The sequence below is a fragment of the Gopherus flavomarginatus genome, chromosome 2, assembly GCF_025201925.1.
Source record: "Gopherus flavomarginatus isolate rGopFla2 chromosome 2, rGopFla2.mat.asm, whole genome shotgun sequence".
NCBI classification, from domain to species: Eukaryota; Metazoa; Chordata; order Testudines; family Testudinidae; genus Gopherus; species Gopherus flavomarginatus.
In genome coordinates, this window is record NC_066618.1 from 83,553,302 (window position 1) to 83,568,264 (window position 14,963).

At 40.9% G+C, this 14,963-nt stretch overlaps 1 protein-coding gene across 2 annotated transcripts in view; it reads right to left on the minus strand.

Moving 5' to 3' along the window:
* The window catches only part of LARS2 (leucyl-tRNA synthetase 2, mitochondrial), a 108,939-nt gene extending 94,259 nt beyond the window's left edge, over positions 1–14,680 (minus strand). For both annotated transcript variants that reach the window (XM_050937928.1, XM_050937929.1), the window contains exons 1-3: positions 14,558–14,680; positions 12,097–12,343; positions 7,304–7,432 (exon numbers count right to left, since the gene is read on the minus strand). In XM_050937928.1, the coding sequence (XP_050793885.1) occupies positions 7,304–7,432; positions 12,097–12,321 (354 nt within the window). In that variant the 5' untranslated portion in view covers positions 12,322–12,343; positions 14,558–14,680. The remainder of the gene's footprint in view (positions 1–7,303; positions 7,433–12,096; positions 12,344–14,557) is intronic.
* Positions 14,681–14,963: the final 283 nt, after the last annotated feature.

Sequence of the window (14,963 nt, forward strand, 5' to 3'; positions counted from 1 at the left end):
ATAGAAAAAACAGTAAAAATTTTCTTTTATTAAAAGCTTTTTCTTGTTTAAGAACCTGATTGTTTTTTTATTCTGGTGAGATCCCAGGGGACTGAGTCTGGATCCACCAGGGAATTGGGGGGAGAAAGGAAGGAAGGGGGGAGAGAAAGGTTAATTTCTCTCTGGCCACGTCCAGACTAGGGTATTAAAATTAATTTTAGATACGCAACTTCAGCTACGTGAATAACGTAGCTGAAGTCGAATTTCTAAAATCGAGGTACTCACCCGTCCAGACGGCGCGGCATCGATGTCCGCGGCTCTCCGTGTCGATTCCGGAACTCCGTTCGGGTTGATGGAGTTCCGGAATCAATGTAAGTGCGCTCGGGGATCGATTTTAACCCGCCAATGCCACGGGTTAGTCTGGACGTGGGCTAAGTGTTAGGGTTACTTTCTCTCTCAGGGAGAGAGAAGGAGGGAGGAAGGTGAATTTTCCTCTCTGTTTTAAGATTCAAGGAGTTTGAATCACAGTGATCTTCCAGGGTAACCCAGGGAGGGGAAGTCTGGGAGAGGCAACGGTGAGGGAAAGGTTTACTTTCCTTGTGTTAAGATCCAGAGGGACTGGGTCTTGGGGTCCCCGGGCCAGGTTTTGGGGGGGACCGGAGTGTACCAGGCACTGGAATTCCTGATTGGTGGCAGCGCTATAAGTACTAAGCTGGTAATTGAGCTTAGAGGAATTCATGCTGGTACCCCATCTTTTGGACGCTAAGGTTCAGAGTGGGGAATTATACCATGACAATTAAGATTTATAATTGCTTAAATAAATGTATATAGTTACTGTATACCTCCCAGGTAGCAAATAACTACAGTGTAAAGACTTTATTTAGTTGTAAATAAACATGTTTAAATGGCTATATCAACCAATGAGAATGCACCTCTCTTTAGAAAATAGAAATAGTACATACGGAAAGGTGGATTAAAATCAATTACTTATTCACGTGGCGAATTAAATCATAATTTAAATTGCCTTGATAACAATAGCATGGTGCAATAGAATTTTTTTCCTCAAATGGAGGCAGGTTGGATGACTTTGAAAAAATGTCAAGAGTAATTCTAAGGTTTCTAAAGGACACAACACCCTCAAAATAAAGAAAACAATATTTTAAAAAATATAGAAAGGAAAATGTCAGAGGTTGCCGCAAAGCTTCTCTCTTTGAACTCACATAAGAGTATGTGTAAATTCAGAGAGAAATGAAGATAAAGCAGTAACTTAAATTTATTTTGGTTTGAAGTTAGTTTATTCAGAGAGTGCTTTTCTTGTAAGTTTAAATCTACAAATTGATTTTCCATAGCATATTTTTAAATTAAGTTTTGTAACAAGATTTGTAATTAACACTACATATCTGAAGATCTATTTTAACTGTACTTGTACCTGGGAAACATCAGTATTACCGTATTACTTTAAGCACACATTTTTAGAAATAGCACAGTTTGTGGTGTTTGTGCTAAGATTTTTGTCTTCAAATTTTGTCTTCGATAATTAAAAAGTAAACAACTTGTCCTACAGATATGTTACACCAGAAGTCATTTATTCAACAACCTATTCCAGGTGCATGATAGGGCTTTAGGTTTACATACAGTCCAGTGAGAGAACTGTGGATAAGTGGAGCCATTCTCAAAGATTGTGGGCCAGAGACTCAGGGGACATAAAATGGACTTCAATAGGGCTATGCCAGTTTACACGAGCTGAGGACTTGTCTATGCAGGTCTCACAAATGACTCCTCATACACTACAAAAATACTTTTTGATAAGTAATATAATGAAACCTTGTTATTACATCATTCATCCATATGTTCAAATGTGACTATATATTCATATGACATTACACTTGGAAAAAACACATGGAAGTAAGTTGCTAGTGTTACTGTACTGCAATAAGACAAAGACTCTTGCTAGTGAAGCCCTGCTTGTTCATATTAAGTGCAACACGGTATTTGCATCAACTGGTGCTCTATCAAAGTGAAATCCCAAAGCAACAGAGAAAGAAAGAAAGCAGCAAATACACATTCCCCTCCCAACCACTCCCCCCCCCCCAAAAAAAAAGTTGTTAAAATGAAATTAAGGTTTCAGGCAAATATTACTGGTTTACATTAGTGTTTAAATTTTAAAAAAATCAAACTTTGGCAATCTGGAAAGATGAAACACTAAAGTTGCACTTATCCAAAATAGTACCCCAACTGCTTAACTCTGTCCCCATAGAGATACCAGCCCACAACCTACCTGACCAAATTATACAGATGTATTTACAGAAATTGGTTTAGAAACTAATTTAGTTAAATACGTGTAATTCCCTTGTGTAGACACTCTTAGTTAAGCATTACATTGAGCTAACTTAAGTCAACTCCTCTCCAATTTAAGCTAAGTCAATATAAGACCAATTTATTTAAATTAGTAAAACTTTCTCCAGTAGATAATGCCTATATAAGCAAGCAGCATTCCGACTCTGCTCCTAACTCAATATAATGTCCAAACTAACAGTAGTTTTTTGAGTTTTCCTTTATTGAGAAGTTGAACAACATAAATATCAGCCTCAGCTTCCCCCCAAGCATGGCCATGCTTAGGATTTCTCATTGTAAACCACACTGGCACTCCCCCAAGTCCCCTTTTTACCTAAGAAAGAGACTCATCTCTTTTATATTCTGGGTTAGAACTAGTGGCGTATCTGGCTTGTCTGACAGGATCAGACAGAAGAATAGTTCTACAAGTCCATGGGGCCAGATGCACTGCATCTGAGGGTGCTAAAGGAGTTGGCAGATGTGATTGCAGAATCATTGGCCATTATCTTTGAAAACTCGTGGCGAGCAGGGGAGATCCTGGATGACTGGAAAAAGACTAATGTAGTTCCCATCTTCAAAAAGGGAAGGAGGAGGATACAGGGAACTACAGACCAGTCAGCCTCACCTCAGTCCCTGGAAAAATCATGGAGCAGGTCCTCAAGGAATCAATTTTTAAGCACTTTGAGGAGAGGAAAGTGATCAGGAACAGTCAGCATGGATTCACCAAGGGCAAGTCATGCCTGACTAAACTAATTGCCTTCCATGATGAGATAACTGGCTCTATGGATGAGGGGAAAGCAGTGGATGTGTTATTCCTTGACTTTAGCAAAGCTTTCGATACAGTCTCCCACAGTGTTCTTGCCAGAAAGTTAAAGAAGTAGATGGACGGACTATAAGGTGGAGAGAAAGCTGGCTAGATCATCAGGCTCAACGAGTAGTGATCAATGGCTCCATGTCTAGTTGGCAGCCGATATCAAGAGGTCGATCCTGGGGCCAGTTTTGTTCAATATCTTCATTAATGATCTGGAGGATGGTGTGGAGTGCACCCTCAGCAAGTTTGCAGATGATACTAAACCGGGAGGAGCAGTATATAGGCTGGAGGGTAGGGATAGGATACAGAGGGACCTAGACAAATTAGAGGATCGGGCCAGAAGAAATCTGATGAGGTTCAACAAGGACAAGTGCAGAGTCCTGCACTTAGGACGGAAGAATCCCATGCACTGCTACAGATTAGGGACCAAGTGGCTAGACAGCAGTTCTGCAGGAAAGCACCTAGGGGGTGGACAAGAAGCTGGATATGAATCAAAAGTGTGCCCTTGTTGCTAAGAAGGCTAATGGCATTTTGGGCTGTATAAGTAGGAGCATTGCCAGCAGATCGAGGGACATGATCATTCCCCTCTATTCGGCATTGGTGAGGCCTCATCTGGAGTACCTTGTCCAGTTTTTGGCCCCACACTACAAGAAGGATGTGAAAAAATTGGAAAAAGTCCAGTGGAGGGCAACAAAAATGATAAGGGGGATGGAGCACATGACTTATGAGGAGAGGCTGAGGGAACTGGGATTATTTAGTCTGCAGAAGAGAAGAATGAAGGGGGATTTGATAGCTGCTTTCAGCTACCTAAAAGAGAGTTCCAAAGAGGCTGGATCTAGATCGTTTGCAGTGGTAGCAGATGACAGAACAAGGAATAATGGTCTCAAGTTGCAGTGGGAGAGGTTTAGGTTGGATATTAGGAAAAACTTTTATACAAGGAGGGTGGTAAAGCACTGGAATGGGTTACCTAGGGAGGTGATGGAATCTCCTTCCTTAAAGGTTTTTAAGGTCAGGCTTGACAAAGCCCTGGCTGGGATGATTTAGTTGGGGATCGGTCCTGCTTTGAGCAGGGGGTTGGACTAGGTGACCTCCTGAGGTCCCTTCCAACCCTGATATTCTATGATCTTTATGCAGAGTCCTTAAATGTGACATTGTTTCAAAGATTCTCCTTTCTACTGTATCCATTTCTTAAGGAAAGCAACCAAGTATAAATGGCATTGCTCTCTAACTTTAAAATTTGCACCAAGAAAAACATTTCAAAATAAGACTTGCTTTGAATATTAAAAGTTACGAATTTCTATCTGGAAAATAAGAGATTTAAAAATGTATAGCCCTGCAAAACCCAAATTTGCTTTTTCACTATATAAAGTACAAAAAAATCTTTCCAATTCATGCATTCAAAGATATATTTTGGTTTGTTATTTTTTAACAATTGTCATTCATTTACTGCATATTCAGTAAAACCCAGTCAAATAATGAAATGAAGCTATTTTTCTTGTTTTCAAATTCCACATATAATAAAACCCTCAACCCCTTGTCTGTTGTAATCACCACACAGAGCAAATCTGTAGAAGTTTAGAAGCTGAGACAGCCTCTTGAAAAAACAGACAAGAAATTAATCTGAATGAGAAATTCAGGAATAAAGACATTGATTCCTACATCGTAGGAATTAGCAAGGCTGGTAACTTCAAAAAGACTTCAGAACTTTTCTTTTCATATAAAAGTTCATCATGACACAACAGCTCTGAGTTTGACAGACAATGAAAATCATTTGAGAGACCTTTTGTGTCTGTTCTGGTATGTGAAGGTTGAATTCTTTGGCTGCCCATCATTAGTCATAAATAGATCTTCAAGCAGATTAACACAAAGGAAAAGATATGCCTATTTATAGATCCATAGGAAATTCAGAGTGTTCTGCAACCACTGCTTCTAATACACTTCACATAGTCTTTTCTCACATAAAAGGTAAAAAGAAGTTGAATGCACAGTCTGAAAAACTTTATCTCATACAAAAACTGGTTGGGAGGAAAGCCTTTCAGAACTCCTCAGATAATGAAAGTGAAGCAACCTGTGTCTACACTACAAACTTTGGTTGATGCAAGTAACTTCATCTTCTACCATCAGCATTTGTATATTGCTCAGGCATATGCATACTTGGCTGCTTGCATCAGTGCAGTGTACAATCACATGGAGCGCTTGTGTCAATGCAAAGTGCAGTATAACATAAGTAAATATTCCAAGTGCCACCTGCCACTGTCCAGTGCAACGCCTTTGGGGAAATTTTCACCTCTTGTGGAGCAGAAATGACTCAGGATTTCTGAGACCTAGGAGCTTAAGTGCACAGCACGCAACTTTCTCCATCCCATAACGCCATCTATATGCCCTAATTTTCATGCTTTTAAAAAATATCCCACAAACTCGTGTGGCACTTGTTGCTGTCCACCATGTGTGACAGACACATGGAGCCTGCAGAGCTCTACACTATTCTCATGAACACTGCACATACAGGACACATGATTATTCTGTACTGGCAGACCCACAGGACGTACCACAACAATGGGGGACTTGATGGTTTCTTCGAGGACAGTTTTTTAAAGGACATAGCAAAAAATAATTCAAAGTTGTTGGTGGTGTTCATGGAGCAGCTGCAAGTGATGGAACACTGCTTCTGGGCCTGAGAAACGAGCACTGACTGCTGGGATCACATCATAATGCAGGTTTGGGATGATGAGCAGCGGCGGCAGAACTTTCAGATGTGAAAGGCCACAATCCTGGATCTGTGTGATGAGTTTGCCCCAGCTCTCCAGCACAAGGACACCAGAATGAGAGTTGCATTGACAGTGGAGAAGAGACTGGTGATCACACTGTGGAAACTTGCAATTCCAGATTGCTGCTGGTCAGTGGGAAACCTACAATTGAGACTGTTGTCAAGAAAGTGTGTAGAGCCATGAATCATTTCCTGCTACAAACGACTGTGGCTCTTGGCAATGTGCAGGACATAGTGGATGGTTTTACAGCAATAGGGTTCTCAAACTGCGGTGAGGCATTAGACAGCATGCATATTCCTATTTTGACACCAGCCCACCTTGACACAGAGTACAGAAAAAGGCTATTTTTCTATGGTTATGCAAGCACTGGTGGATCAATGAGGACACTTCACTTCTATCAACGTGGACTGGTCAGAGAAGATGCATGACACTCACATTTTTAAAAACTCAGGACTCTTCAAAGAGCTACAGGCAGGGACATTCTTTCCCAACTGGTGGATTACCATTGGTGATACTGAAATATCAATAGAGACCGAGCCTATCCCTTGCTCATGAAGCCATACACCAGCCAGTAGATAGTTCCAAAATTCAACTACCAGCTTAGCAAGTGCAGAATGACTGTTGAATGTGCTTTTGGTAGATTGAAGAGATGGTGGTGGAGTTTACTCACTAGACTGGATCTCGGTGAGAAAAATATTGTTATGGTTATAGCTCCCTGTTGCATCCTGCACAATATCTGAGAGGCAAAGGAGTACAAGGTGCCACAAGGATGAAGGGAGAAGGTGGAAAGCTGTCTACTGAGTTTGAACAGCCAGACATGAGGGTCATTACTAGAGCTCAGTGTGGAGCTATGCAGTTGACAGAGACTTTGAAAGAGCACTTTAACAGTCAGCAACAGTGCTGTTCTCTATTGGTGTGTTTTCTGGGCCTGAAATTTTGGGTGCTGCTAAGAACTGTACAGCACTTGCCATACATTTATATATATGATTGGGTGTGCTCCTGAGCCTATGAATTACAGTAGAACCTCAGAGTTATGAACACTAGAGTTACAAATCAACCAGTCAATTCTACACCTCATTTGGAACCAGAAGTATGCAAGCAGGCAGCCGCAAAGACAACAAAAAAACAGCAATTACAGTACAGTACTGTGTTAACATAAATGACTAAAAAAAATAAAGGGAAAGTTTAAAAAAGGTTTGACAAGGTAAGGAAACTCTTTCTGTGCTGGTTTCATTTAAATTAAGACGTTAAAAACCAGTATTTCTCTTTCCTTCAAAGCTGTATTAAGTCATTGTTCAATTATAAACTTTTGAAAGAACAACCATAAAATTTTCTTCAGAGTTACGAACAACCTTCATTCCCAAGCTGTTCATATCTCTGAGGATTTACTGTACAGCAAATCTTTCCTTACCTGCATCCCTCTCATTTTCTGGAACCGTGCTATTGTGTCACTGATGGTATAGACACGAACATGGCCCATGTGCAGCTTTCCAGACGGGTATGGGAACATTGAAAGCACATAAAACTTTTGTCTTGATTTCTAGGAAGAATAAAAAAAGGTTAAACCCAAGTAGGTTAGCATTTAATTTTGAAAAAATAAATCAATAAGCAGTTTATAGGTTACACAATCTCTAAAAAGGCCTATTAAACAAAACAAAGTCATGATACAGCAGGGCAAAAATAGGGTTTGAATCAAAAATATCCAAGTTAAGTTTGCTGGTGGTATGAACTGGCAGAGCTCCAAACTTCAATTGGGTTGTACCAATCTATATTAACAGAGAATTTGAAACCTAGTGTTTTATCTCAAAAGTTAACTGCAAACATTCATGGGGTTTTTGCATATACCTGTTTTTACAAAAGATTCTTTTACAAGATAACAAAAGATGGGGGGAAAAGATTTGACTGTTCATTTAAAACTGTAATTTGTGCTATATTTTAAAACAGTCAGGTCAGAATTGTACCAGATTTTAGGTTTCTTAAAAATCCAAGCCCAGAGTAACAGAAGTGTTTCAATTATTTTTTTAAAAAACAGTTTTAAAAAGCAAATGAACATGCCTCTAGAGGGTCTCCAAACCAATTACTAAAGCACTGAGCTGCTGCATGAGAATGTGAAAAGTTAAGGTGACTAAAAACTAACTACAAACTAAAGTGAAATTGATCACTACATTCCTATTGCAAAAACTAAAAATACATAAAGGCAGCCTAAAGAGTGAACAGTACGTGAAAATACTTAAATTCTGATTTTTTTTTAATAACGTAATATTTGTAACATTATGATTTTTTTATTTGCAACTTTAATCTTCCCTTCAAATTGTTCACAATCTAATTTTGGTCACTATATAGATGATTATATCCATTGTTCAACAATTTACATGCTGGTCCATTATTCTTTAAATGCTGGTGTTACAAAAATACTGATATCTTCTAAAAAAAATACAGCAGAACCTCGGCATTACAAACAGCTTGGTAATGGAAGTTGTTCATAAGTCTGAAATACTCACAACTCTGAACAAAATGTTATGGTTGTTCTTTCTAAAGTTTACAACTAAACAGTGACTTAATACAGCTTTGAAACTTTACTATGCAGAAGAAAAATGCTGCTTTCCCCCTTTTTTTTTTTAGCAGTTTGTTTAACACAGTACTGTACTATATTTGACATTCCCAAGGTGTTTGTAACTCCGAGGTTCTACTGTATTTTTTTAAAAGCTATCATAGTATTTTTGTCTCTGCTGCTGCCTAATTCCATACTTCCAGTTCCAAATGAGGTGTGTAGTTGACCGGTCAGTTCGTAACGCTGGTGTTTGTAACTATGTGGTTCTATTGTACTATGAATATTACTCTGTATTCTTATTTAACAAACACTCTCTTCCAAATATATTTTCCCCTACAGATTTTCCTTTTTGTTTCCCCAGGAAACAGCAAAACTAAAGAGAATCAAAATGGGGTAGTACAGACAACTAGCACATTAACACTGGATTTTATTAAATGTCACATTAACACCAGGAATGGAACAAAAATATTAAAAATAATTCTGAGTTTTGCATATTTATAAATGCTTTCTAGATTGTTGTCTCATACTAAAAAGGCATGCATTTAAACCAATTCTTTCCCTGGCATGCACACACAATTCTCATCTTATTTTCCCTCTTCATGCAAGTCAGGTCATCTCTCTATCTTTGTGACAATATAATGACTTCTATTTTCTGCCTGAGAAAGGACAGGTAGGGGGAGAAGAGAAGCAAATAAGAAGGAAGAATGAGAGATTACAGGTACGTGACTGAACATAGATAAGAGTGAAAAAGAAACCTGGAATCAGGGGCAGCTCTATGTATTTTGCCACCCCAAGCACGGCAGTCAGGCGGCTTTCGGTGGCGTGCCTGCAGGAGGTCCACCGGTCCTGCGCCTTCGGCGTACCTGCCACCGAATTGCCACCGAAACTGCAGACCGGCGGACCTTCTGCAGGCATGCCACTGAAAGCAGCCTGACTGCCGCCCGCTGCGGCTTGCCACCCCAGGCACGCACTTGGTGCACTGGTGCCTGAAGCCGTCCCTGCATGGAATTGTATTAGAGACAGAGCATACTAAAATTGTTATTCAAAGATCTTCACAGTGTGGGGAGGATTTTTTTTTAAGTCATTAATTGTTCCTGGGATGCTTTCAATTATAGAAAACACTGAGAAACAAGCTTCCTTAAATATAAATGTAACAAGCCACATTAGTGGGACAACAGATTTAGCAGTTGGTCAGTGAAACCAAACTGCTCTTTGAAAACTGATTCCTTACAAATTTTATAATCTCAAAGGGGTTTTTCCATTTTTTGTTATTTTCTTTAAAACTATTCAGGGGAAATGATTTACTTTAAAAATGGCTCCCTCATGGGTGAGACCCTCAAGTATTTTCCAATCACAGAGCTATGGAAAATAGGGTCTTAGCTTCCTAAACCATTCTGCTCACAATCTAGGATTGATTCTTACCAGTATTTTTTAAGTGCTTTGTCCAAACCAGTTTAAAAAAAACCCTCAAACAATGGAAGTTTCTGCTCTTTCCTTTGGGTGATTATTTCTCAGCAGAACAGATAGCACTTTTAAGAAAACCTCTCTCATAGTCAGCCTAAAATATAACTCATTTGATTTTACCTTGTACTAGTACCCCCTAAGCAATTCCTCTCTCTGTTTAGGGCTGTTCTACACTGAAAACTTACACTGACATAGCTATGTCTCTCAGTGCTGAGAAAAATCCCCGCCCCTGAGACACACAACTATGCCAACCTAATCCCCGGTGTAGACAGCGCTAGGTCGACAATTCTTCTGTCGACCTAGCTACTGCCTCTCAGGGAGGTGGATTAACTACAGCGGCAACAGAATTGCTCCCTTCACTGCAGCGAGTGTCTACACTGAAGCACTACTATGGCATTTTAAGCATAGACATTGCCAACACTGAGGCTATCTTCTGTTGCATTCAGTTACCACAGTAGAGTGACCAGATGGGATGAAGAAAATATTGGGACATGCGGGGGGGCGGGGGGGGGAAGAGGCCCATCAGCAGAGCAAAAAAAAGAAGTGGAGTCCTGCCAGCACAGAGAAAAAAAAAAAAAAAAAAAAAGTGTGGATTCCCAGAGTCCCGCCGGCAACGAAGAAAAAAAAAAAACAAAAAACCAGAGTCCCGGAGTCCTGCTGGCAGAGAGAGGAAACAAACAAAACAAAACAAAAACAAAAATAAAAATGGAGTCCCGCTGGCAGAGAGAGAGAGAGAAAAAAAAAACAAACGAACAAACAAAAAACCCCGGAGTCCCGCTGGCAGAGGGGAAGAAAAAAAAAAAGGCAGAGTCCACCCAGCAAAACAAAACAAAAGGAAAAAAACCAAAAACACTAGGAGTGCGAAATATCAGGACAAATTGTGTCAGGACCAAACATTGATCGGGATGCGGGACAAAATGCCTAAAAATCGGGACAGTCCCGATTTTATCAGAACATCTAGTCATCCTATACCAGTCACCTTTCAGCCCCAATCCAGCAACACTTACATACACACATGTACCCACCTTTATATATGTGAGTAGTCCCAGTGAAATTAACAGAACTACTTGTGTATATAAAATTAAGCACATGCTGTAGGAATTACAAGAATCAGGGCTTTAGTCATCATTTTACTAACGTGTACACATTTAAGTCCTAACCTAGAAATCCGATCACCATGGGTGAACCCCTGTTCCTAAGTAGAGTCCCTCTAAAGTCAATGAAAGTCCTTTTGCATGGGAGGACTCCTGCACTCATGTTCTCGGATTACAGAATCGAGCCTTAGTTTTTACATCTTTCCTCATATGAATTCTGCAAGCCCTGTAATTACTTGTGTTGTTTTTCTGATTTCCCTCCAATTTATTGGCATCTTTATGGTACTGAGAAGTTTCCCCTTAAAAAAAAAAAAATCCCAAAGGGGCTTTTTTGGTCATTGTGTGAATTGCAAGCTACATGACTCTCTGCCCACAATCATCTTATTCTCTTTAGCTTTACTACTTTACAAATATTACTCGCCCCTCCTCTGTAAAACTAATCCTAGAAGTGATGAAAAACTAACTTCATAAACCCTAGAATGACATCTGTATATATTTAAATAAATCTGAACATGAATAGTCTGAATACACATATTTAGACTTATAAAATGAGTAATTATTTATTAAGAAGTTGGGGAAAGAAATTTGTTGCATGAATTACCACACTTATTTGCTTTTTCTTGTCCATAATCAGGAAAGCTGTGTTCTCAAGGTCCTTCTAATTGCTGGTCATTTTAAGTCATCCATTTTTCTTTCCAGAGTGATTTATTGGTATTTATCTCTTGGTATCCTATTGCTTCCACTACACCGCACCACGGAAAGTTTTTATTGCTACTAGCATGAAAGTTATATTTTTAAAAAAAACAAAAAAATATTTTTGGTTTTACTGCCAATGAATTTTATTTAGAAGCAAGCTATTAAATGGGAGCCATACGTTTATAAATTAATTTGTCTGTTGTTAACCATATTGTGTCCTTATTCACTTTTCTTATTATAACTTTTTCAAATAGTTTATTATAGGATATATTTTTGCTAAGTAGGGGATAATGTAGATGTTTTAAACAGTGTTAAGTACTCCAGACTGATGCTTTCAAAAATACTTCACCTTGAGAAAAAAATCAAATATGAATTTTTCAAGTTTCTCAAAATGCTTACATCTGTTTCTGAAGTTTTGCAAAACTGTTCCTTCATTCTTGGAAGCCACCACTTCTCAACTTTCTTTCTTGTTTCCAATCCATAGTTTCCTTCCCACTTCCCCGTCTCACTGTAAATAGATCTGATCCATCCTGGAATCAATCCCTTTTGCCATTTAATGAAGTCATTTAGCTGCCTTTTCAGACATGAGGAACAAACTCCAAATCTCTGCCAAGCAGACTGCATGTTTTAGGATACAATGGCTGTTCTGAAAAATACAAAAACAATTTTTAATCTAAGGTCAAGCAATGAATACTACAGCAGAAATCTGTATTAGAATTTTATTGTAATGAAACATACATTAAGCATGGTTTAAACAATATTTGTTTATTTCAGATTGTACTTGCATTCTATTTCTAGTGTGGGTTGTTAAAGCAGTCAACTTTAAAGAACTGGCTCTGGCCCTGGGAGGGGCACCAACATAAAACTAGTTTGGCAGTATTAGATTATTTCCTAAAGGGATGAAATCATTCTACAATCTCCCAGAAAAATCAGTATCAACCCCCTGAGATTACAGATATTTGAACTAACAGAATTTGGAAAAGACTATTAATTTTTAATAGTTATTTGGGATGAGGACAGGGGAAGGTGGGAGTTACAAAACAATCTCAAATATAGTCAGTTTGTAACTGCTGAAAAGCCGGGGGGGTGGACTATGGTTACTAGATTTCAGATTGACATTCGCCTCTGGTTACTCCCCTGCACGGATTAGATGGAAAACTTACTACTAAACTCTTCAGTTTCAGATGTGGTTCAACAAGTCAAGAGAAAGATAATAATGATGAGCCCCAATTTGCTCAGACAATGGGTAAGTTATGGAAACTTCTCTTCACACACTTTTGGAAGTCTCAATCCAGTTACCACAAAAAGAAGTCAGAGACGATAAAGACCTATTAGTCTATCTCTTTGACAATGTAGGATTGTTGCTCGTGCTAACAACTTTTCCTACTTTTATTAGGAGAATATTACACAGCCTTTAAATAAATAAATAGAGTGTCTCACTGGTAGGAAGATTTTCCTGAGATTCATCCTAAATTTCCCTTTTTAATCTCATCCCATTACTCTTGCTGATATCCCTTGCACCATGCCAATTCTTCTCCATCCTTAGGCCTAGTTTGCCCTTTAAAGTTGTAGTGGTATAACAATTCAGTAAAAGGTGTAGGTTTTTTTAATATAGAAAATGGCTAGGGAGCACTGGACTCAAGAGATCTGGGTTCTCCTGACCTTCTGGATGACTGTGGACATATTTCACCTCAGCTTTCCCATCTATAAAATGGGTATAATGATAATGCCTTCCTTCGTAAAGTGCTATATAAAAGCCAGGTGGTATATTACCACCACCTCATTCCATGATGTGATGTCTCTACCGCTGCAGCTCAAAACTACACTGACCACTTTTGCTGCTCTGTTGAACTGCAAACTATTTTCTCCTCTTGTCCCCAAAGGTGGTCTTCTTCAGCATTACTGCTTCACAGGTTTGTTCCTCCCATTGAACCTATTGCAGTTGAATCCTTCACTCAGAAGAGACAAAACCATTCGTGTGGAATGAATGGAATCAAGACCCTGAAAGATTTAATTTACAGTGTGGTCTCTAAATCTTTAATTGGGATAAAAACAGAAGTCCCGCCCCACCAATTGAATAATTGTATTGCAGTGCAATACAAATAATAATGATTAATAAATCACTGACACACTCATTTTCTCTTTATTCAGTTCTGAACAAAAAAGGATAAAACCTTGTGGAGCCACGCCTCGGGTGGTGCACAGATGTGGGAAAGCACATTGTACTGAGTGAGCAGCTTGGGAGAGAGGAGTTAACTACACACCAGTGCTTGTCACCAGTGTGGTGATGGAAGGGGACATGGGATGCTTTAGAGACGAAGTAGTTACAGGAGGTTCTAGGTTAGGATGGGGGCTTGGACATGCCTTAGGTGGTAGTTAAGGGGGTTCTAAGGTAGGGTTGGGGGTTCTAGGTTACAGGTGGAAGGTTCTGGGATGGGGGTGCTTTGGGGAGTAGTTATGGGGATTCTAGGGTGGGGTAGAAGTTCTGGGAAGAGGACACTCTGCAAGGTAGTTATGGGGGTTCCAGGTTGGAGCAGCAGTGTTGGGGTTAGATGCTTTGGTGAACGGGTACTTATAGGGGTCGAGGTTATGGGTGGGGGTGCTTTGGGCAGAGGGTGCTTGGCGGGGGAGCGGTACTCGCTGCAGTGCTGGAGAGGGAGCTCCTACAGGCTGGGGGACGGTTTGGGCAGGGAGCCATTATGGAGGGAGCTGGGTGCTCAGGGACGGTTGGGGATGTTACGGGGAAGGTCGCGTGGGGGCGGTAGGGACTCGGGGCCGTTATGCCGATGCTGAAGCAGGGGGTCGGCGCGAGCCACGTCTGTGCGCGGGGGCCGGAGGGAGGAGGGAAGGATCGTGTTACCTGCGCGCGAGCCCCGGCTGCTGCGTCCGCCCCCTCTCACGCGCTCTGGCCACCTTCCGCTTTCGCGCTGGGCGCCGCCATGTTTTTACCGCCTCCACCGCAGATACCCCCGCCCCCGGGAAGAGGCGGGCCGAAGGGCGGGGCCACGGTGAAGGGGCGGGGTTCTGGGCGGCCGGGGGGGGGGGGGTTCCCCTGTCACTGTGGTCGCTCCAGCCACCGCATCCCGCGGCACGGCCCCGCTCGGAACACGCTCGCGCCAAGCCATGGGGCGGGCGCTCAGGAGCCCCCGCGGTGCGCCGGCCGCCTCCCTCCCCCACGTGCCCGGATCCCGATGCCGTTGGCGCGCCGGCCGGGGCGGGGCCCGGGCTGTGACGGGAGCGGGGAGTGAGGTGCTGCCTGGCCCCAG